Source organism: Sorex araneus, chromosome 11 (genome assembly GCF_027595985.1).
Source record: "Sorex araneus isolate mSorAra2 chromosome 11, mSorAra2.pri, whole genome shotgun sequence".
Lineage (NCBI taxonomy): Eukaryota > Metazoa > Chordata > Mammalia > Eulipotyphla > Soricidae > Sorex > Sorex araneus.
The window spans coordinates 25,581,946-25,605,608 of record NC_073312.1 but is presented as its reverse complement, the minus strand read 5'-3'; the positions used below and the strand labels follow the sequence as shown (position 1 = coordinate 25,605,608).

General features: G+C 39.0%; 1 protein-coding gene across 7 annotated transcripts in view; it reads left to right on the top strand.

The window, feature by feature from the left end:
• BTRC (beta-transducin repeat containing E3 ubiquitin protein ligase) overlaps positions 1 to 23,663 on the top strand; it is a 195,567-nt gene that overhangs the window by 34,929 nt on the left and 136,975 nt on the right. For 3 of the 7 annotated variants that reach the window (XM_004616341.2, XM_004616340.3, XM_055118749.1), the window contains exon 2: positions 23,009 to 23,116. The exons of 2 other annotated variants lie outside the window; for them this stretch is intronic. In XM_004616341.2, coding sequence (XP_004616398.2) covers positions 23,009 to 23,116 — 108 coding nt within the window. Of the gene's footprint in view, positions 1 to 13,269; positions 13,306 to 23,008; positions 23,117 to 23,663 lie in introns of all 7 variants that reach the window. 2 more of the 7 variants (XM_055118748.1, XM_055118747.1) reach the window with 1 other exon arrangement.

Here is a 23,663-nt window from a genome sequence, read left to right as displayed (position 1 = left end):
ATATAGTCCTCTGATCAATACTAGGAGTAATTCCTGAGTGCAGAATCCAGAAGTAACCCCTGAGCATCACTGGGTGTGGCCCCCAAGCCAAAAAAGAATAAAAAATATAAGCAACTAGAAAAAAAGCCATCCAAACACTAGGAGAAAATACTTGCCCATTGCTTATCTGACAAAGGGCTAATACCCAAGATATATAAAGCACAGGTAGAACTTAACAAGGAAAGGGGGAAAAATGACATGAGGAGGAAGATATGGATATAAACTTTCTCAAAGAAGTAAAAAACCACAGATAGTCAAAAGATGAATGGAAAAAATGCTGAGCATCACTTATCAAGGAAATGCAAATAAAACAACAATGAGATTTCATCTCACATTGAGATGTGTGAGACTGGCACACATTATAAAGAACAAAACATTGTGGGTGGGGGATGTGGGGGACAAAGGAACTCTCATTCACTGTTGATGGGAGTGTCAACTGGTCCAACCTTTTTGGAAAGCATGAACACTCACTCTGCTCCTGGGCCCAAAAACTATTGAAAAAAAGACATTTGCACTTCTATATTCATTTCAGCACTAATTCACAATAGTCAAAATCTGGAACAACTCAAGTATCCAAGAACAGTTGACTAGGTAAAGAAACTATGGTACATATACACAATTGAATACTACTTGACTTTAAGAAAAATGAAATCATTCTATTTGCTGCCCTGTGGATGGATCTGGAGAATTTCAAGCTGAGTAAAGAGAAGGTAAATAGTAAGGGTATAACATGCCAAAGGATAATAGAAACTGGAAATTGGACTTCAGTAGCAAGCTATCATTGCAGGGCGATTCTACAGGTGTGGAGTGGGGATAGAATGAGGGGAGGATGGGACAGTGATAGAAGCAGACACTCTAGAAGCAGACATTCCAGGATATGGTGCTGGAATCTTCTATGCCTAAAACCCTATCACTGGCAGTATTGTAAATCAGGGTGTCTAAAATAAAATTTGTTAGGCTGGAGTGATTAGTCAGTGGATAGGCGCTTGCCTTGCATTCAGCTGACCCATTTTGATCCCCAGCAACACATACGGTCCCTTGGACCTGCCAGGAGTGACCCCTGAGTGCAGAGCCAGGAGTAAACCCTGAGTACTGCTAGGTGTGGCTCTCCATTTTTTGCTATTACATTATAAAATACAATTATTGAATAAACTTTATTAGGTTTTTCTTGGAAAAGTGAGTGGCCTTAATACACTCCAGAAATTATGTTGCTACATATTGGAGAAAGGCAAAATGGTTGTGTTGTTATGGCAACTCAAGTAGAGAAAATGAAAACTGCACAGAAAAGCTGCATCCTGTTGCCATAGCAGCTGTAGTTGTGAAAATGATTAAAGCTTGTCTAGAAAGGATGTATTTTTTTTTTTTTTTTTTTTTTGCTTTTTGGGTCACACCCAGCGATGCTCAGGGGTTACTCCTGGCTTTGCACTCAGGAATTACTCCTGGCGGTGCTTGGGGGACCATATGGGATGCCGGGGATCGAACCCGGGTCAGCCGCGTGCAAGGCAAACGCCCTACCCGCTGTGCTATCGCTCCGGCCCCTAGAAAGGATGTATTGAAAGTAAATAGTGTAAGAAGGAAGGATTGGTCGTAAGAAGTTAAATCCCTTTGATTCCACAAGTTGATAGTATCATTGTGTGTAGATGGTTCTCTGTCCTTCTTAATTCTAGTTCAACTCTTTTAGTAAGCCTCAGTGCATAATGATGGCACTAAGGAAAACTATATGAGAAGCTTGTGAATAAAGATTTTTGTCAGCTAATGAAGAAAAAATACAATTTTTTTAACACTAAAATTGTCTTTTAGATAAGAATTGTAGAATGTTTTTCTTGTTTCCTTTCCTTCCATTTCTCATTCCTTTTTTCATTCAATGCTTTAGTTTCATTCTTTCCCTTGACTGTCTACGTCATTTTAATTTAAGTGTTGAACTGTAGCATAAACATTTAATGTCATGGCAATTTGTGAAGCATCAAGTGCAGCATTATGATTGCAGATGAACAGATGGATTTGATGATAAGTAATAAGCATTCTTTAGGTGTGAAGAAATTTATTTTAGCTATCTCTCTCAAAATTTCTCTGTAACCAGGTTTCTTAATTGTTATTTTAAATGCCATAATGTTTTCCCTAACCTCTCCTTGTCCACCATAGCAAAATTTTTCATTCCCATGAAGTGGAGACATGTTAGGAATAAACCTCAGGAAAGCCGTGCTCTTTGTTCAGCATCTGGCTGCTTGCACAGGTTTTTGTGGTAATGGAATTGGCATTCCTGTATTAGAGTATTGATCTGCTGCTTGGTAGGTACTGTGTCAAAGAAAAATCTCAGTAACGATGTAGTAAAGTGGCTTAAGAGCAGTTTATATTACAAATGAAGTGGAGGAAGGTGTTCTGCAAAACTGGACACATGCTGTAAATATCCATGAAACTGAAGAGTTTATCCAAAACTGATGTCGGAATGCCAATATTTCCACCCAAATTTCATTGCAAGTAGTTGAACACTCCCTATTGCCATTACCCTTTTTTTTCCTTTTAGTAGAGGTCGCTATATTTAATGTTCTTATTTGGTAGTTAAAATTGTGGTATAAATATATCTATTATGAGAATTAATGTCTGATCATCAGAACTATATTTAAAATTAGTATTTGAATTTGAAATCTAAATATTAGCGTTGATTTTCTTTTTAATAAAGTTGACTCTTATTGATAGTGATTTGCTTTAAACATTGCCCCATTTTTCCAAACTAACCCAATTTGCTCCTTTGTACAGGCATAGGGAAGAAACCATATTTTACAATGCAGAATAATATTAGGGAGGAGGAAAGAGAAAACTAGAGGTTTTGTTTTGTTTCATTTTGTTTTTAGAGATCTGTGAAAAATTCATCTATTTCTGCTGCTGTTTAATGGTGGTAGGTCATGTATTACTCATGTGACATCAATCAACCTTGGTTCAGTTAGACAGTAAGCACTTAGTATTTTGCTTTTTGTTAAGGAGTTTGAAAATGAAAAAGGTTTATCCCATTGTGCCTAGATAGTGCTTCTGCGCTGGACTTAGCAGTGCATGGCTTTGAATCTTCTTTATCTTAATTTTTATCTTAAAACAGAAGGTTTTTTTTTTTATTTTTGCTTTTTGGGTCTACCTGGCAATGCTCAGGGGTTCCTCCTGGCTCTGCGCTCAGGAATTACCTCTGGTGATGCTCAGGAGATCATATGGTATGCTGGGAATCAAACCTGGGTAGGCTTCGTGCAAGGCAAACACCCTACCCACTGGACTATCACTCCAGCCCCTTAAAACAGAAGTTTTAAAGACTAGTTTGTGAATCTAGAAAATAAAGTTTTATATTAAAATTTGATACTTTGATTTTTAGATTGGTGTCTAAAAGTAGGCAATATCATTAGGTTGTGCATTTGAGACTTACTAGTTTGTGTCTTGGCTTGTGATAAATTGGATTGTAAGAATTTATTTTCCTGGATGAAAAAAATTATTAGGTATACTCATCACTCCCCATTTCACAATTTCTTGTCATATTTCACTTGATTCAGAAATATTAATTTTGGATCCTTCCTGTGAATATGTACTCTTAATACTGATGTCCTGAGAGAAAGGAGAATTTCTTATCTAACCTAAATAATAACCACACCATTGTGGAAAATGTCCTCATAACATATCAAGAAATCAAATAGCTAATAAACCTATTCTCCTGTTAAATTCCACAAACTGGATGGGGAGGGTTGATAATGTTCATTTTTGTTACTTATCGGGGAACATGACACTTGATCTTTGAAATGGTTATTTATTTCATATATTGTAGCTGCCAATCAGCCCGCTATTTGCAAATAGTGAAGTAAACAGTACTGCAAATGAGTTTCTTTGCTGGTATGTGGTATCAATGAAGTCAGATGTAATATAATCCCATTCATTTATGTAGGCATTTATTCTCTTTCTAATGAGGAAGTAATTTTCTTTTCTCTACTACACAAAAGTTAAATTAAGGAGTACCCATGAGGGCTGGGATACTTGGTTTGCAGTCATTGAAATACTGCTTGAGATCAGAGGATCTTCTCATGAACAGTGTTTTCCTCTCATTAAGAAGAAAGTGCCATCGCTTGCTTTTGAACTCTTTGTTAGAAAAAACACATCTGTAGATCTGGGGATGACCTGGGAGTTTAGTGTTTGCATGTCTCTAGTCCTCCCTGCCACCTAGTCAGATGGTTTTACTTTGTGTCTTCATTTGCTCCTTTTGCCTGGAAAGCGAGGGGCAAGAGCTCTGATTGTTCATATGGCAGCCAGCCTGACTTCATATGTGGATTATTAAGACATGCCAGCCTCTATTGAATCATAGAAACAACTGCTGTGAATAAATGTGTAACTCCGTGCCTGGTTTGGAAAAGAAGTGTTCCAAGTGCCTTTCATCAAAATGGAAGACTTCTTCAACTTCTCTTTACTCCTCTACATATAGTCAAGCTTTCTTTTTCAATGAAGGATGTGCTCATTTGAAAATTTTGTGTGTAGGCGAACCCCGACATCATCAAAAATTCTTCTTTGTCCCATGATTTCCAGGTCTCAGCTGGTGGCCTAGTTATTTCAAATAATATTTAATGCAGTTAAATATTCTAGGGCAATAAAAGAATTTGGACATACTCTTGGAGTTCATTATAATGGTATTTGACTGAATTTAATAGGACAAAATTCCAGTATAACCAAAAAAAATTTATTTGTGGCAGAATTTAAAAGGTCTTTAAGTACAAATACAGAAACTTGAATTTGTGAAACTGAATCAGAGATAATGATAGTTTACTCATAATGAATAAATAAGTATTTCAGAAATATAGGCACTCTTAGCATAAGGTAATTTTTAATAATGTAGTGAAGAAATTGTAAGTGAACATCCTTGCTTTTTGTGTTCTTTTATGGGGAGAATAAAGATACCACCTGGCTGTATGCATAAATTTGTTTACTAAGTCGGTTTATTTCCCATAGAATGGTATTAAAAACTAACTTTTTTTCATATAGAAAACATTTGTCATCTAGGCCTTATTAAGATGTTCTACTACATGATGATGTTGAATATTTTGTGACTAAAAAAAATTGTGGGCTGGGGATGGTGCAATAGCACAACAGTTAGTACATATATGCCTTTCATATAGCTCACCTACTTTTGATCCAATATCCCTGAGTGCTAATTCCTGAGTGCAGAGTCAGAAATAACCCCCGAGCATTGCTAGTACAGTGAATAGGATGCTTGCCTTGTATGTGGCTGGCCTGGGTTCAAACCCTGGCACCCCATATGGTTCTCTGAGCCCTTCGAGGAATGATCCCTGGACCAGGAGTAAGCCCTGAGTACTGTCAGGTGTGGCCCCAAAACAAAACAACAACAAAAATGTCTTACTCTTTCAGATTCAGCCATCTTATCTTAAAATCCCCTATCCACCAAAGGGCTGGAGCCATAGCACAGCGGGTAGGCATTTGCCTTGCATGCAGATGACCCGGGTTTGATTCCTTCACCCCTTTTGGAAAGCCCGGTAAGCCACTGAGAGTATATTTCCCCCACGGCAGAGCCTGCAAGCTCTCCCTGGCATATTCCATATGCCAAAAACAGTAACAAGTCTCACAATGGTGATGTTACTGGTGCCCGCTCGAGCAAATCAGTGAGCAATGGGATGACAATGATCATGATGACAGTGATCCACCAAATATTTAGAACTTAATATATTTATATAAATGAAAGATGAAGAAAATGAAAATATTTGACAATTGAAAAAATCCAGAATACCAAGGGTAGAAAAATGTGGTCATTGTCTCATACTTTGATGTTCTTATCCCAAGGCAGTCGTTTAACTCTAATTTGCCTTAATCATAATGTGGAGTGTTCTTGGATACATGTTTCCCTCTATATAAAGGTACACAATAGTTTAGAGGAAGAGCAAATAACTATGAAAATGACTAATTTAAAATGAATTAATTTGACTCTTGGACTGGAGTGATAGCACAGCAGGTAGGGCGTTTGCCTTGCATGAGGCCAACCTGGGTTCAATTCCTCCACCCCTCTCGGAGAGCCCGGCAAGCTACCGACAGTATCTTGCCCGCACGGCAGAGCCTGACAAGCTACCCATGCGTATTCGATATGCCAAAAACAGTAACAATAAGTCTCTCAATGAGAGACGTTACTGGTGCCCGTTCGAGCAAATTGATGAGCATTGGGATGACAGTGATACAGTGATAGCAAGGCAGTGACTTTTTAAGAGCTTTTGTTTTCTGTTACTGAAGCAGAATAGTGAATATGTTTTTGTAGAAAGTTATGAAAAAAAAGTCTGTATTAATTTGCTTTGGGTCATTGTAGTCTCTCCGGTAAATTCATAATTAGGAAGGCCTTTTTAAGACTGTGTTCTAGTCTCACAGGTACGTAGCTATTCCATATCTGGTAAATTTAAATTCATAAGTTAGGAGGTTATGTTTTTTTTAAAGCATATTATTTACACAATTCACTGGAATGGCTCCTCTGGAAGTGGGTGGCTCTCTTATGTAATTACGCACTTAGTAACCCTGTGCTACACAGCAGTAGAAATTCAAGTAAGAAAAATTTACTGTTTATGCATAGTTATTAGAATTTTAAAGCATTTGTTTGTTCAAAATTCTAGTTTATAAGAGTATTATATTTGACTAATTGCATACTTAATAAATAATAATGAATAAAATTTATTTTAGAAAGCAGCCAAGTTTGAATTTTAACAGTTCTAAATAAACACTAGGAGCTGCTTTTTCCCCTCCCCCTTTAACTTCTTGTTTAAAGGGCTTTTCATCCCTGTAGTCCAGATTATGTGGTGAAACTAATAATTACTATAGAAAAATATGTATTGGAAATGTTGTAGATGGAGTTAAATCATAGAATTATGGAATTTTGTTGCTTCAGGGTACTGTAAGAAATATTTCCATTTACTCCATTTACCACTGAATAGACTGGGATGCATAGAAATTAAATGAACTGCTCAAGATCCTACAGATGGATTAAGGACATCTTTGCCCCAAAAGTAAGGTCTTAACTCCAAGTTTAGTATGTCACTCCTCTTACTTTTCTTTTCTTCTTCTTCTTTTTTTTTTTTTTTTGCTTTTTTTGGGTCACACCTGGCGATGCACAGGGGTTATTCCTGGGTCTGCACTCAGGAATTACCCCTGGCGGTGCTCAGGGGACCATATGGGATGCTGGGAATCAAACCCGGGTCAGCCGCATGCAAGGCAAACACCCTACCCGCTGTACTATCACTCCAGCCCCTCCTCTTACTTTTCTTGATAACTCAGCAGTTAATTTAACCAAGGAATTTGAACATTTTTGTCCTATATGTAGCAATGGGCTAGGCATTCAGATATTAGAACAATAATATGAATAATTACATGGGCTAACAATGAAAAGCTAATTATATTTTAATTCATATTGTGTTTTCTAGTGTTTATATTAATGTGTGGTAGCTGAAATTTTGTTTCCTATTAGAGTGTAATCTCCTTAAAGGCAGGGACTTGTTCTTATAAAATTAATCCAGCTTCATTTGTGAAGGCTTAAAAATTTTTTTAAAGCATTGATTGCATAAGTGTAACACAATCTGCAGGTTTAATCCTCTTTTTTTAAAAAAAATTCATATTTCAGATTTAATCCTTCAAAATTTACTGGTATTAGCTTCATGGCCTGGCATGTCTTAAGTTCTGTTTTGCTAAATTTAGTTTTGTTACGGCAAATGTGTTTGAAAATAACTTCAGTTATTGAGTACAGCCTTCTACATAAATCATTAGTTCATTAATTCTTCTTATTAAAGTTTTATATATTTGTTGGTTTATTGGGCTTGGGACCACATCTGGCGATGCTCAGGGCTTACTCCTGAATCTATGCTCAGGGATCACTCCTGGAGGTGCTCAAGAGATCATATACATTGCCTGGAATTGAGCCCAGGTTGGTCATGTGCAAGGCAAACACCCTACCCTTTGTGTTATCTCTCCAGGTCTCTATTTAATTTTTATTTACTTTTTTGGTCTTTAGGTCACACCCAGTAATACTTAGGGCTTACTCCTGGTTCTGCACTCAGGGATCACTTTTGGAGATTTTGGAGGATCATATGGAGTGCCGGGGATGGGACTCAGGTTGGCCATGTGCAAGGCAAACTCCCGACCCACTGTACTATCACTCTGACCCTATTTAATTCTCTCTCCTCCCTCTTTCCCCCTTCTTTGTGGTTGTTGTGATGACTGGAGCTTGCTTGCATACCTGACTGGTGTGCAAATGATTTTTTTTTTAAAAAAACAACTGGTATTTTCTGAGATTGCACATCAGGTTGTGGTGTTTGCAGAGCCAGCCTTGATGCTCATTGAGATTTATGAACCTTTAGTTATGATGCTTACATGAATATTCATTGGGGCTTGCATTCTGAGTTAAGGAACTCAAAGTTGTGGTGCTGGCCTGGGATTGCTGTGGTGTTCACACACATGCGTTTCAGAAGTTGTACTTCCTGACCATAGTATATGTACATCCCTTTAGTTGTGGTATTCATTAAAGCATTTCCCTTTTTTGTGATGATCACCCGCTAGCAGCAGTGCAGCTGGAAATCACTTTGGTACTGGGGGTCACAGATTAGCAGAGCTGACAAAAGCTCAAACAGCAGATCTACCAGGCCCATGCTTTGCATGTTTGGGAGACCGGGGATTTGAACTTGTGACCATGGACTTGAAGGCAGATGCTATAAGTCACTATGCTATTCTTCTGGGCTTTTCAATTCCACGTTAGTCATTCTAGCAAGTGACTGGGAGAAGGGTGTTAAGACCTTGATATATGGGGCCAGTGGGATAGCTCAGAAGGCTGGAGCGCATACTTTGCATGCAGAAGGCTAGGGTTTGATCTCTTACACTGCATGCCCCATGAGCATTGCCAGGAGTGACGACTGAGCACTATGCCAGAAGTAGCTCCTGAGTACCAGTAGGTACAAACAAAAATCACACTAAAAAAACATTTCAAACTATGGTGATAGATTTATATATTGTCTGTTTAGCTCTGTGTATTTTACTTACTATATACTGAAGTTTTATTTTTAGTGCATCATACATTTGTAAGATTGTTAGTTTTTTTATTTGGTTTGATTTTGGCTGTACCGGGAGGGCTGCTCCTGGCTTTGTAGTCAGAGATCACTGTTGGCAGTGCCCCAGAAGCTGTGCAGTACTAGGGATTGAATCCAGGTCTCCTTCAAGCAAAGCATGTGCTTAGATATTGAGCTATCCCTCCAGTCCAAAGATTGTTAGATCTTGAGAGGTTGGACTCTTTAATTAAATTTTATTTTATTTTTACAAAGTAGTTCACAGTATTTGATTAATATTCGAACACCAGTCCCACTACCATTACACCATCCCACCACCATATTTTGGATGTTTCCATCCTGAACTCTATCCCCTGCCCCAAAGCAGAACCGAAATAATTTATTTTGTATTGTTTGTTATGAATAAACTGCTGAAAGTGCTCCAAAAGACTTATCTTAGAGGAAAGTGTGTGAAGATCATTGTATTTCACCCAGGGGCCATTAAGCTCTTCTATAAGAGATTACTAATATGATGTTAAGGGTTGAACCTTGTGTGCTTATACACACACACACACACACACACACACACACACACATATATATATGTATATATTTGTAAAAATATATGTCCATATAAGATTGATTGCCTTCTACTTTAAACCCCATCAAATGTGGTGTGCTGTTCTTGGAGTATGAATGGTGTGTTATGAGATGTGTGGCCACATTTGTGGCTGTGCGGTCCACAGATAGGTTTACATGTTGTTGAGGCTTGGCCCAAGTGGAGAGCGGCCTGTGAACATGGTGCTGGATGACTTCTGGAGGTGTTCGGCTGCCAAGGCTGGGTCTTTTGGAGCGGGAAGGGGCCTCACATGCCCTCCTTCCGGGTGCCCCAAATGAAGCAGCCTGGCGTGAAGTCTAGTGGCATGGCTATGAAGAGTTGTTTTATGCTCTCTTCTGAGAGCGAAGGACAATGAGTCTCTGGATCATGGCCATTGATGAGATTATCAGGCGCCAGCCAGAGTGGCTTGTGGGCATGACTGCCAAGTTAGAAGTTGGACTCTTTGTCCCTGTTAGTTTTCCTTGATCAGAATTTTACTTTTGTATTTTCAACTTTCTTTTTTTAAAATTTTATTTTTATAAAATTGTTCACAATAATTTATTACATTCAGTGTTCCAACACCAATCCCACCACTATTACACCTTCCCACCACCATTATTTCTAATTTTTTTTTTTTTTTTTGCTTTTTGGGTCACACCCGGCGATGCACAGGGGTTACTCCTGGTTCTACACTCAGGAATTACTCCTGGCGGTGCTCAGGGGACCATATGGGATGCTGGGATTCGAACCCGGGTCGACCACGTGCAAGGCAAACGCCCTATCCGCTGTGCTATCGCTCCAGCCCCAATTATTTCTAATTTTCCCACTACCACCCAAGCCTGCCCCAAAGGCACATACTAAATAATTTATTTTATATTGCTTGTTATGAATAATCTGCTAAAAGTGATCCAAAAAAGTTCCTTAGAGGAAAGTGTGTGAAAATTGTTGTGTCCCACCTTTATTTTCAACTTTCATGATGATCTTTTATGATAGATTTTAAAGCTTTTTCCATTTATCTTTGTTTTCTGCTTCTGAATCCAACCAGTCATCCTATCTTTTAGTGTTTGGACTTGCAGTGTCTGATGGAACTACTTTAGCTGTAGATGCTAATTAAATATATAATTTAAAATTATTGCCACATCAACAAAGTAAAAAAAGAAACCTGAAAATTTCATAATTTTATTTAATCTAGTTAAAGCATTATAATTTTAGTCTATAATAAATATGATCTTAATTTTTAAATCTTAAAAATTTCTAGGCCTCTGAATACAAAGTTTTTCAGTTTTTTACTTATTTGGTTTATGGACCCACCTGGTGCTTAGGGACTACTTCCAACTAGCTCTGTGTTTAGAAGAAGTTGCTCTTGTAGGTGCTTGGAGGACCATATGCCTGGGAACCGTAGTTGGTGCTGGAGAATATACCCAGATCTGTCCCATGCAAAGTATGCACTCAGCCCATTGAATATCTCTTCAGCCTCTGAATATAGTTATTAACAAGATCTTTTATTTTTGTCCTTTTTTTTTTTTAGTTCTAAGTGTTCAAAATCTAGTGTGTCTTCACAAATAAATTTTAACTTCTCAACTGAACAGATACTACTTGCTTATTAGGCCAATGTGGCTAGTGGTTACTATATTGCAAAATACAGGTTTAGACCATTCATATTCAATGTACTTACTAGAATATATTTTGGGGGGGTGGGGCAATTGTGGGGCTGCTCCCTGATGTATTAAAGGGGAGCATATAATGCAGAGGAGGACTGAAGGTGGGTCTCCAGCCCTTTGAGCCATTTCCCTGGCCCTACCCTGGCCCTGGAATAGTTATGTGTAAGTTTGGCATTTGCCATTTTGCTTGTATTTTCCCCTACAGTTCTACCCCCCACACAGACACACTTCTTTTGTTTTTACTTTTGGACCATACCTTGTTCTTAGGGGTCCTATTAGGTGTTTTTCCTGGTGGTGCTGAGGAGGGGGATTGTGTAGTCCTTGGGACTGAACCCAGACCTTCTTCTGCAAAGCATGTGCACTAGTGCACTAATTCTGACTTTTACTATTTATTTTCTTGTCCTGTTTGGATTAGCTTTTAGTATTCCACTTTTTTTTTCTCTTCTGTTGGCTTTTAAGATATCTTTTTAAATTTTATTTTTAGTAGTCCCTCTAGAGAGTATGATATGCATTTTAAAATATTTATTGGTGTGAAATTCACATAGCATAAAAGTAACCATATTTTTAAAAATTATTTTTATTGGAGTAACAATGCATTGCAACAGTAAGTTTCATGTGTGAATAATTTAAAATCAACACATACTGCTATTTATCACTAAGCATCTAATTCTGTCCTTCAATATATGTTTGTTTCCTTTGTCCCCATTTACCCTTCTTCCTTTCTGGTTAACCACCAAATTTTAAGGTTAGCAATTTAGTGACATTACTTACAGTATTGTGCAAGTATCACTTTTATCTAATTCCAAAATATTTTATTCCAAATGAAACTTTGTCATTTATTGTCCTCCCACAAGATTTTGGCTATCACATTTCTGTGTTCACTTATTTTGTTTATTTCATGCAAAGAGAATCATACAGTATGTGACCTTTTATTTCTTATTTTGTTGGTTTTTTGCCATACCTGTCTGTGCTTAGGCATTACTCCTACCTCTGTACTCAGGAATTGCTCTTTGTCGTGCTTGAGAGACAATTTTGGGTGCCAGGAATCAATCCCCAGTTGAGTGCTTGCAAAGCAAGCTCTTGACCCACTCTCCTCTCTCTGTGGCCCCTTTGTCTGACTTTCTAACAGGATATTTTGAGGGTCATCTATGTTTTAGCTGTACCGTACTTCATTTTTTTTTTTGGGTTTGGGGCCTTACTTGACTTGCTGCTGGCTTGCTCAGGGACTAATGCTGGAGGTGCTTGGGCATCAGTGCCAGGGATAGAACTTGGGTTGGTTGCATTCAAGGCAAATACCTTAACTCCAGTACTTTCTCTCTGGCCCCAGTAATTCATTTTTTTATAACTGAATAACATCCTTTTATATATACAGCTCATGACTTTAAAATTTTTTTTTTAAACTGATGAACCTCACTTTATTTTCTCTTCACCTTGATTACATTCCATATTTCAACACAAAACTCACTATTGTTGTAGGAGTTATATCCCCAAACAAGATAACCCTAATAAGGAGGCATTTGATAATTAGTTTTCCATTCAAAGATTGTATGTTTTCAGGTTTTAGAAAAGGTTGCGGCCGCGTGGCTCGGATCTGTCATGACTTTTAAATTTGTTTGTAGATATTTAGTTTTATTTTTTTGCTATGTGTGTGTGTTTGATTACCTATTTTTTTTGTTTGTTTGTTTTTAAATTCTTTGGGAACTATACCTAGGAGTGGAATTGCTAGAAGTGGTCACATAGTAATTCTTTATTGAGGTGTCTGAGGACCTCCCAACCTGTTATCTATCATGACTGGTTAAATTCTGTTTATCATTAGCATTGTATGTGGGTTTTAGTTTCTCCACATTAACATCTCAACTGTTATATTCTCTGATTTTTATTTTAATCTTTTTATTATAACTTTAAAAACATTTTTTTCTTTTTCTTTTTGCAGTGCCAGGGATTGTGCCCAAGGCCTTACACGTACAAGGCAAGTGCTCTTCTGCTGAGCTATGTCCCGGTCCTTCAAATGCTTTTAGGACTGCAAAGGGCTTTGACGATAAGTCCATGTGGAGCTTCTGGCATGCTTTTCTTTTTCTTGAAGTAACTTAACCTGAATTTTTGTTTCATTTTTTTTAATTCGCCTTTTGTTGGGTATAGGGGCTGGAGTGATTGTACAGTAGTAGGTGGGGTGTTTGCCTTGCATGCGACCAACCCAGTTTGATCCCTGAAATCCTGTATGGTCCCCAGAGCACTTCCAGGAGTAATTCCTGAGTGCAAAGCCAGGAGTAACCCCTGAGCATCGCCAGATGTATCCCTCAAACAAAAACACAAGAGAAAAATAAAAAAAGACCATTCTGTTGGTATAAAGAGCTTGGTTTTGATTTTCATTTCTCTAATGCTTAAAGATGTTGAACACTTATGTATACCTTTGTTCTTTTACGTATCTCCTTTTAGAGAAAGACTTATTCAAGTCCATAATATATTTTTAAACAGTGTGTTGTCTTTTTTGTTATTAGATGTAGAAGGTCTTTAAATATTCAGGGTACTGGATCCATTTCAGATCAATGATTTGTAAAACAGTATCAGATTGCCTTTGATATAATTTTTATTTACATCATGCAATTTGTTTATATCTTCTCTTCCAGTATTTTATTTTCACATTTGTTTCCAAATATTATGAACATAATTTATTATTTTTAAGAAGAAATTTTAAAATGAGAAAGATTTAAAGTATCTATTACCTACATATTTATATTTTTGGCACTTCTCATAATATTTAAATTACTGGCTCTGCACTCAGGAATAACTCCTGGACCATATGGAACGCCAAAGATCAAACCCAGGTCAGACATGTGCAAGGCAAGAGCTTGACCTGTACTATCTCTTCAACCCTTACAAATCTATAGTTTTCTACCTTTGGTTTTCTGTGTAGAACTCCAGGTATACATATATTGGAATAGTTGACCACTTTCATTATTAAGGTATTTAATTTTCTTTCATCCAGTTTTCTTTTTATTTTTCTTATTGTTGTTCCGTACCCTCACCCCCTTTGCCAAATTTAGGTATTTTTCTTTTTTGATTATTGAATCACAACCTGGTTGTGCTCAGGGCTTATTCTTGACTCTGCACTCAGGTGGGAATGATTCCTGGTGATGCTCTGGGTTTATTTCCAGTTTTTATTTTCAAACTCAGGCCAATACCTTTTTCCCCTCTTGATTTCCCAAGCAGGTTTAGATAGCCTGAGGGTCATTCCAGGCAATTCTTGACCCAGTGATACTCAGACCCAATAGTGCTGGTGGGGGGCTGGAGCAATAGCACAGCGGGTAGGGCGTTTGCCTTGCACGCGGCTGACCCGGGTTCGATTCCCAGCATCCCATATGGTCCCCTGAGCACCGCCAGGGGTGGTTCCTGAGTGCAGAGCCAGGAGTAATCCCTGTGCATTGCTAGGTGTGACCCAAAAAGAAAAAAAAAATAGTGCTGGTGGCTACGAAGCCACCCCAGGAGTGCTTTGGGTACCACGTAGAACTGGGAATTGAACCTGGGACAATGTACATGCAAGTGTATTTTTTTTCCCCCCATGTAGATGCATTTCAGCCCTTAGAACTTTTTCTTTTTTCCGTAAAGCAGATGGCTTTTATTTGTTTTGGTTTGTTTCGGGGCCACACCCATGGTGCTCAGGGCTTACTCCTGGCTCTGTACTCAGGGATCACTCCTGAAGGCTCGGGGAATATAAATGGTGCTAGAGATTTAATGAGTTGGCCACATGTACAAGATTTTTTTTTTTAATTGAATCTCTGTGAGATAGACCATTACAAAGCTGTTCATGATTGGGTTTCAGTCATAATGTTCCAACACCCATCCCTCTGATGCACACTTCTCAGCACCATTGTCCCCAGTTCCCCTCCCCTTTGGGGCATTACGGTTTGCAATACAGATACTGAAAGGTTATCATATATGCTACTTTCAACACTCACTTCTTATCCAGCATGATCATTTACAGCTATTATTGTCATACTGGTCCTTTCTCTGTCTTACCTACCCTCCCTTCCACCCCCCCACCCCTCCCCCACACACATTTCTGGTAGATTCCAACCATTGACCAGTCCTCCTATCCCCTGTTTTCCTTGGTCTTGGATATTAATCTCATTCAACTTTTTTTTGCTTTTTGGGTCACACCTGGTGATGCACAGGGATTACTTCTGGCTCTGCACTCAGTACCCCTGGCGGTGCTCAGGGGACCATATGGGATGCTGGGAATCGAACCCGGGTCAGCCACGTGCAAGGCAAATGCCCTACCCGCTGTGCTATCACTCCAGCTCCAACCCTCATTCAACTTTTTTTTTTTTTTTTTTTTTTTTTTTTTTTTTTTTTTGCTTTTTGGGTCACACCCAGCGATGCTCAGGGGTTACTCCTGGCTCTGCACTCAGGAATTACTCCTGGCGGTGCTTGGGGGACCATATGGGATGCCGGGGATCGAACCCGGGTCGGCCGCGTGCAAGGCAAACGCCCTACCCGCTGTGCTATCGCTCCGGCCCTCATTCAACTTTTTAAAGAATATATATATTCCACAAATGAACACAGTCATTCTATATCTGTTCCCCTCCTTTTGACTCATTTCTCTCAGCATGTTTGTCACCATATCCATCTTTATATAGGCAGATTTCATGACTTTATTTTTCCTAACAGCCATGTAGTATTCCATTGTGTAGATGTACCATATTTTCTTTATCCATTCGTCTGCTCTCGGGCACTGAGATTGTTTCCAGATTCTGGCTATTGTGAATAGCTGCAAATAATATAACAGCCTTTTGGGAAAACAATACATTCCTCAAAAAAAACTAGATATTGAGCTCCCATTTGACCCAGAAATACCACTATTAGGAATATACCCTGAGGGACCAAAAACACACAGCAGAAACACCATCTGTACTATGTTCATTGCAGCTCTATGTTCAATATAATTTTTATTAAACAAAATTTTCTTAGATGTGAGGGGATGAGGCTGGAGCGATAGCGCAGCGGGTAGGGTGTTTGCCTTGCACACGGCCGATCTGGGTTCGATTCCCAGCATCCCATATAGTCCCCTGAGCACCACCAGGGGTAATTCCTGAGTGCAGAGCCAGGAGTAACCCCTGAGCATCGCTGGGTGTGACCCAAAAAAGCGAAAGGAAGGAAGGGAGGGAGGAAGAGAGGGAGGGAGGGAGAAGGGAGGAAGGGAGAGGAGAAAGAGAAGTACGTGTTCAAGAGAGAACACAGACTTCTCCAGAGAGGAAAAAGCAAAGATTCATAGAGAGAAACAAGTATGTGTTCACAGGAGAACATGGGCTTGAAGAGCAAGGAGGATCTTGACATTGCTGTTCACCAGGGATATTGGTTTATAATTTTCTTTTTTGGTAGTGTCTCTGTGTTAGGTGTCCCTATAGTATTGGCTTTATAGATGCTGTTAGGGAGGACCCAGCACCATTCATTGAAGAGGGCACCCTTGTTCTACTTTATATGGCTGGCTCCTTTGTCATAGATTTACTGTCCATGTTATCTAAGGGTTAATCTCCAACTCTCAGTTTCATATCTGCATTTATTCCACAAAGCTGTGTATTTTCTTTAATTTCTCTTGTCAGCTCAGTACCTTTAAACCTCTTTTGGTCCCACATTTCTTTTAATAAGAGGCAACTCCATTCTTTATTTAACCTTTCAGGGTCTTTACTAGTTGTTTTGTAAGTAAGATAAAGTTTTTGGACCACACCTGGTGGTAGTTGGGGCTGTAGTTGTTAGTGTGTGGGGGGGGTAGGGGAGGGTTGGCCGTAGGTAGGGGTGGGGATCATGCATATTTTGTATGCATTCCAGCCTTTTGAGCTCTCTCTCTCTGACCTGAGATAATGAATATTGAAAGAGCTTTATCCAACACTAGCTTCCATTCCCATAAGAGCAATCTTTGCAATCATTATTAGTTGAGGAAGGGGAGAGTTGGGCCACACCTGGCAGTACTCAGGGACTCTGTTCTTGGAGGCTGCTGCTAGTAATGCTTGTGAGGGCCATGTGGTGCCAGGGATCAAACTGGGGTCAGGAACATGCAAGGCAAGTACCTTACCCCTGTACTCTGGCCTTCAGTAAGCCATTTTGTACTTGATAAATTTTGTTCTCTCCCTTTATTCCATTTGTGTCTGTTCTGGAACAATAAATATTTAATTATTAGATTTACTGATTGCAAGATCTGTACTTCATAATAGCTTCCCAGAATGTCTTGAAATGTTGTTTTTTTTTGATGTGTGCCAGTCTCTGTTGTGTGAGATGATATCTTTAATGTTTTGATTTGCATTTTCCTGATGATTAGTGATGCACAGCTTTTTTTTTTTATGTCCCTTGGGCCATTTGTCTTTCTTTGAGGAAATTTCTGTTCATCTCTTCTCCCCATTTTTTGGTGGGATTAGATGTTTATTTCTTGTCAAGTTCTACTAATGCTTATATATCTTGGATATTAATTCTTTGTCAGATAAGTGGTATAGGCAGATATTTTCTCCCAGTCTGTGGGGTGTTTTTGTATTCTGGTTATTGTTTGCTTTTAGATGCAGAAGCTTATTAATTTAATGTATATTCACTTATATATAATTTCTTCCACTTGCTTGTGTATCATTTCTTCCACTTGCTTGGCCAGTGGTGTTGCCTCTTTAAAAGAGGCCTCTAGCTTCAGTGTCATGGAGAGTTCTGCCTATGTTTTCCTTTAATCTTATGGATTCAGGTCTGATATGGAGGTCTGTAATTCATTTTGGTTTTACTTTTGTGCATGGCTTTAGAAAGGGGCCTGAATAGGGGGGCAAGGGTTAAGCTGGTTTTTTGTTTTGTCTTTATTTGGGGGCCATACCCAGTAGTGCTGAGGGCTTACTCTTGGCTCTGGGATCAGGGATCATTTTTGGTGGTGCTCAAGGGACCATATGGGGTACCCGGAATTGAACCTGGGTTGGCTACATGCAAGGTAAGAGGCCTGGCCTGCCCAGAGAAGGGTTAAAGTGAAATGTTTTATTTAAGGAATGGAGAAAGTAACAAAGGCAGTCTCCTGAATGCAGGGAATTGGGGCTTAAGGGGGAGAACCTGGGAGTTTCATTTTTAAAGTGAGTATACTAAATTGGGATTCTTAAGAGGCAATTATTGAATTTGTATAGGTAGCTTTTGAATGTATTACATGGCCTATGGAAACTAGAGTTCTCTTTGCTTGAATTTTTTTGTTGTTGATAGAGGAGTGAAAAGGGAATTCTTTGAGTCCATGGCTTAAGGACACATAAACTCTCAATGCAGCAATCTTTTTATTGCTGATGATTATAGCTTCTATTACTCCTAGAAGTTGACCAACAGGGACCTGAGTTTAGGAGATTTTGTCATTCAGCTTTCATATAGTAAATGCTGAGGCCAGCCCTTTGCCTGTAGGGCTCTCTATCAGTAAAGAGGAACTATGACTTTCCTTCTAGCAGCCAAGTGGGGGAGGAGTTAGGGTTTTCAGTGTTCTCTATGAAAATGAATTTGCTCTGTTGAACCTGATGGGCACTAGGCACTCCATTCTCCTATAAGCACCGGAGGCTCTTTGTTGCAACACTTCAATCTCTTTGATTCTTTCAAATAGTAGAAAACATGTTCAGACATTTAAAAAAATATTGTGTATGATTTTTTTAAGCTGGTAAGCTCATTCAGTTGGGTAATAAACTCTAGTTGTAATAAACGAATATAGTCTTCTTTGATTTTGCAAAGGGGAGTCTGTTAGGGTGAAGCTAAGTAGAAAATGGACTGAAGAAAGAAATAAACACGTGGAGCTAGAATTGTGTAGAATGGTGGCACATATATCAGGCTAAATTAGCTGCAGCTATTGAGATTTCAGAGATATTTAAGAAATAGGATGTTAAGATTCATTAATGAGTTGATAGAAGCTAATTATTTTTGAGGAAGAAGGTTGCTGGATTGCAGTTTAGTTTAGAACCTACTTTCTTTCCTCTTATGTGCTCAGGGACCACTGTTGATAATCCTTGGCTAACAAGGCCTGATGGTGCTCTTTGGGCCAACAGTGCTGGGGATCATGGGGGCCAAATTTGGGTTTGCTCAGGAACCTCCAGGGTTAATCCTAATGCTCCTTGGGGGACCATGGAATACTGGGGTTTGAATTTGGGTCCTTGTATGATGTATCCTGACTGCTGAGCACTCCCTCCCACCCTCCCTCCCTTTTAAAAAGGTAACTCTAGTAATTTAAGTACATGTTATGTGGAAAACCAAACTTAAAATACAAACCAAGTAGAAAATAATGCATTTTAAAAGTATCTTCAAGGGGCTTATATATTGAACTTGAGGAACAGAAATAGTCTTATTCTTTCTTAAAATTGATTAGTAATGGCCCTGAAATACATAGATAAGGTGCAAATAGTAACCAACATGGCATTCCTTTCCATACTGTTACTTATTACCCAAATTTCCTTTGGTTTCCCCCTTCATTTAGGAAATGCACCTAAATGTGAAGATAGAAGGAAAAGAGGTAGAGAAGAAGTTATAGTACATTCCATTAATTTTGTAATTATATTTTTTCCTTAATGTTTTAAAGTGGCATTTACCAGTATGGGTAAGATGAATTGTTACAATACAAACCAATTTGAAAATTGGTTTTTAAATTGGGCTATAATATATAAAATCTTATGGTAATGTGCAGATCTGACTATATTCAAGTGCAGTTTTCATACCCACACCAATTGTCTTGTAATAATCGGGAATGCATCCTCTGTGTGGTGTTTGCAAGTTAATGCTGTTTTAGAAATCACACTATAGCACATCTAGTGGCTTTCCTGGGTGTATGGGGCTCGTTATTGATTATAATATTATTTTGGAATTTTAGCTTAAGGGGATGGTATTAAACCTTTCAAATTTTTAGTTGTTAGGAGTTTTTGATGGGAGATAGGATGGGTTAATGAGGTTAGTGTTAAATTAATAACTGTGAGGAGAGAGAGATAACATGAAGTGCAGCTATAAAATAAGGGCACAGGATCTATGAAAAAGAGGAGACAAATTCAAAAGAAGAATGCCTTAAAAACACTAAGGAGTATTAGTAAATATAAATAAGTGTATATGTTAATAAAAATTATAAGGACAGGTGCCTTCAGAACGACTAGCAGTTTATATGAGCTATCTTCCTTTTCTTATGGGAGAGGGGAAAGTAACAGCTATTTTTCAACACCTATGCTCTTTTATTCCATGGTTTTCTTTTGTATTTTATACTCTCTGTTTATTTCACTTTTCTCTCTCCCACTTTTTGTTAAATTCTGCCCCTCCTCATTATTTGAATGAGACTTTTTTCTACCTAGAATTTTTTTCTACAACTGAAACCAACTGCTGAATAATGTGCAGTGTCTCTCATTAGTAAGGAGAGAAGTGTGTGTATGTGTGTGTGTGTGTGTGTGTGTGTGTGTAATATAAATATATTAACTCTTAATTTTAAAACAGTAATTTTTGGTTGGGAGAATGTCATTAAAATAGGGAGAATTTTTTTCTTTTGTTTTATTGTTCTATCCTTAGTAAGTTAGGATAGCACCTAGCACAAGGAAGATGCTATAAATATTTGTTAAATAAATGATTTCTTTTGAGGGTCCCCTTCTGGCTGTGTTAGTGGGCCATCAAGGCCACAAGTGGAGATTGGGAGACGTGTGGTTATCTAGAATTCTCAGCATGCTCTCTGCTCATTTGAGCTGTCTTCCCAAACCCCAGTACTTAGTTTTCTAGTATTATTAGACTGTGATAGCACTCATACTGATGGACAAAACTTCATTCGGGATACTTTAGAGAAACTTGAGAATGTAAATTCTCCTAAAAATTACAATGTTTTATTAAGCTTTAGGTGCAACAAGGCTAATCTTACTTAATTAATATTAGTAAAAGTTATTATTTCTAACCCCACCCTTTTTTGCCCACTGAGTAAGCTATATGTGTATTCATAGTTACATATAAATTTCTGTATGGAGAATTTTTTTTTGTATTGCTTTTTGGGTCACACCCAGTGATGCACAGGGGTTACTCCTGGCTCTGCACTCAGGAATCACCCCTGGCGGTGCTGAGGGGACCATATGGGATACTGGGAATCAAACCCGGGTCAGCCACGTGCAAGACAAACACCCTACCCGCTGTGCTATTGCTCCAGCCCCTCTGTGTGGAGAATTATACCTGTAGCTTTTGGGCTCCCTCTCTTTCTCTTTCTTTCTCTTTCTCTTTCTTTCTCTCTCTCCCTCTCTCTTTCTCTCTCTCCCCTTTCCTTGGTCTGTATTCACTCTGTTTGCTCCTCTTTTTCTTTCTCTTTACCTTCTGTTTGGGCTGTTTCTTGCCCTATTCCCATCACCTACACATACATGCCTACACATGCTTGTGTGCATTCTCTCTCTCTCTCTCTCTCTCTCTCTCTCTCTCTCTCTCTCTCTCTCTCACACACACACACACACACACACACACACACACACTCATGCCCCCCCCCCCCCCCACGCACACACAATCCATCTGGAAAGATGAGGAGGCAGCTGCTATGGTAACTGCATTTTGGTTAATGAATAGCAGACTAACAAGATACATAAAACATTTGCAAACTGTGCAGGGTTGATTTCTGTCAAAGCTGTAGAGGTATGGTAACTTTTCTTTTCCTTCTCCCACCTTTTGGAAAACCCTTAGCTTTTCTGTGCTATCTCCCTCCCTCCTCCCTCCCTCCTCCTTGTCTCTCTCCCTCCCTCTCAGAGGACTATATAGACTCAAGAACTGAACCTAGGCCTTCTGCAGCACCCAACTTAATTGTTTCTTGGCAGTGCTGGGGGACCAAACCTTGAGCTTCACACATTCGAGTCAAGTGCTCTGCCGCTTGGTCCCAGCCCCAGTACCCAACTTAATTGAATTATTGTTCTGATCCTATTTTCTTTTCTGGAGGTGGGGTTTGGGCATGGGCTTGGGCCACATTCGACAGTTTTCAGGGGACCATATGTGGTGCCAGGGATCAAACCTGGATTGCTTCATGCAAGACAATTGCATGCCTGCTATACTATTTCTCTAACCCCTGACCCCATTTTCTAATTTACTATGCTTAGTAGATACCACCATGAACTAGTTATACTTTTTTTTCTGCTTACTCTGTATAGTATTTCACTTCAGGTTACTTAATGGGAGATGAGGCACATGTAGGACAAAAACTAATTAGATTAACAGGTAGAGTTCCTTTAGTTTTATACATAGAAGATATAGGGTCAGAATTTTACAGTAAATATTGGTGTTTTCACCTAACCTCTTTTCCTTTTTGCTTCTTGGCTACCAGTGCCCATTTGAACTTCTTTCTGGGGTTAGAACTAGTAAATTAATTTCCTTCCCCTCCCTCCCCGTTCCTTCCTTCCTTTCTTCCTTTTTTGGGCCTAGTGGTGTTCAGGCCTTACTTCTGGCTCTGCACTAAGGTTTCATTCTGGCAGGCTGGACTTGGGGAACCATATGGGATGCTGGGGAGTGATCCTGGGTCGGTTGTGTGCAAGACAAATGCCTTACCCACTGTATTATTGCTCCAACCCCAGAATTAATAAGTATATCTCCTGAAGATGATAAAGATCAGCTTAAGAATTTTGCATTCAGTCAAGTCTTGAAAGTTCCTGTAATCTGTGCCATCCTGTCTCATACTGTCCCATCTCATAGTTGTCCTTTCTCTGCAGTGCTCTATGCCCAGGTCTCTGTGGCTGGGCTGCTCCAGCCTGGCGGACAGCATGCCTTCGCTGCGATGCCTGTATAACCCAGGGACTGGCGCACTCACAGCTTTCCAGGTACTTTCTGTATGTATGTGTGTGTGTGTGTGTGTGTGTGTGTGTGTGTAAAACTCATTAATATGTCCCCCTCATTTTCCATGCTTTACTTATAGGCACCTCTTCTCCTTTCCCCCCTTCATATTGCCTACATTTCACATCAGTCAGTACTCCTTTGATGATTAAACTTTAAGGTGGATCTAGACTGATCCACTTTTTTTTGTTTGTTTGTGTATGGTGTTAGAGATTGAATCCAGGACCTCACACATGCAAGGTATATGCTGTCCCACTGAGCTAAATTTCCAGCTCCTGAAATTCTTGAGACATATTTATTGTCATAATTAGTTTGTCAAAACCGACACAATGTGACTTGATTTTCATATCTGGTAGAAGTATGATACTGAACGTTGAAAAAAGCTCAGTTCATCCAGTACATAATTCTGTTTTCTACAAAAAGCCAACTAATGTTAATTACAACTCATTGCCTGAACACCTTATATCTTTTTATGATTATTAAAAATATGAAGTGCGATATTCAGAATATGTCCAGGTTATTCTGTGTGTGTGT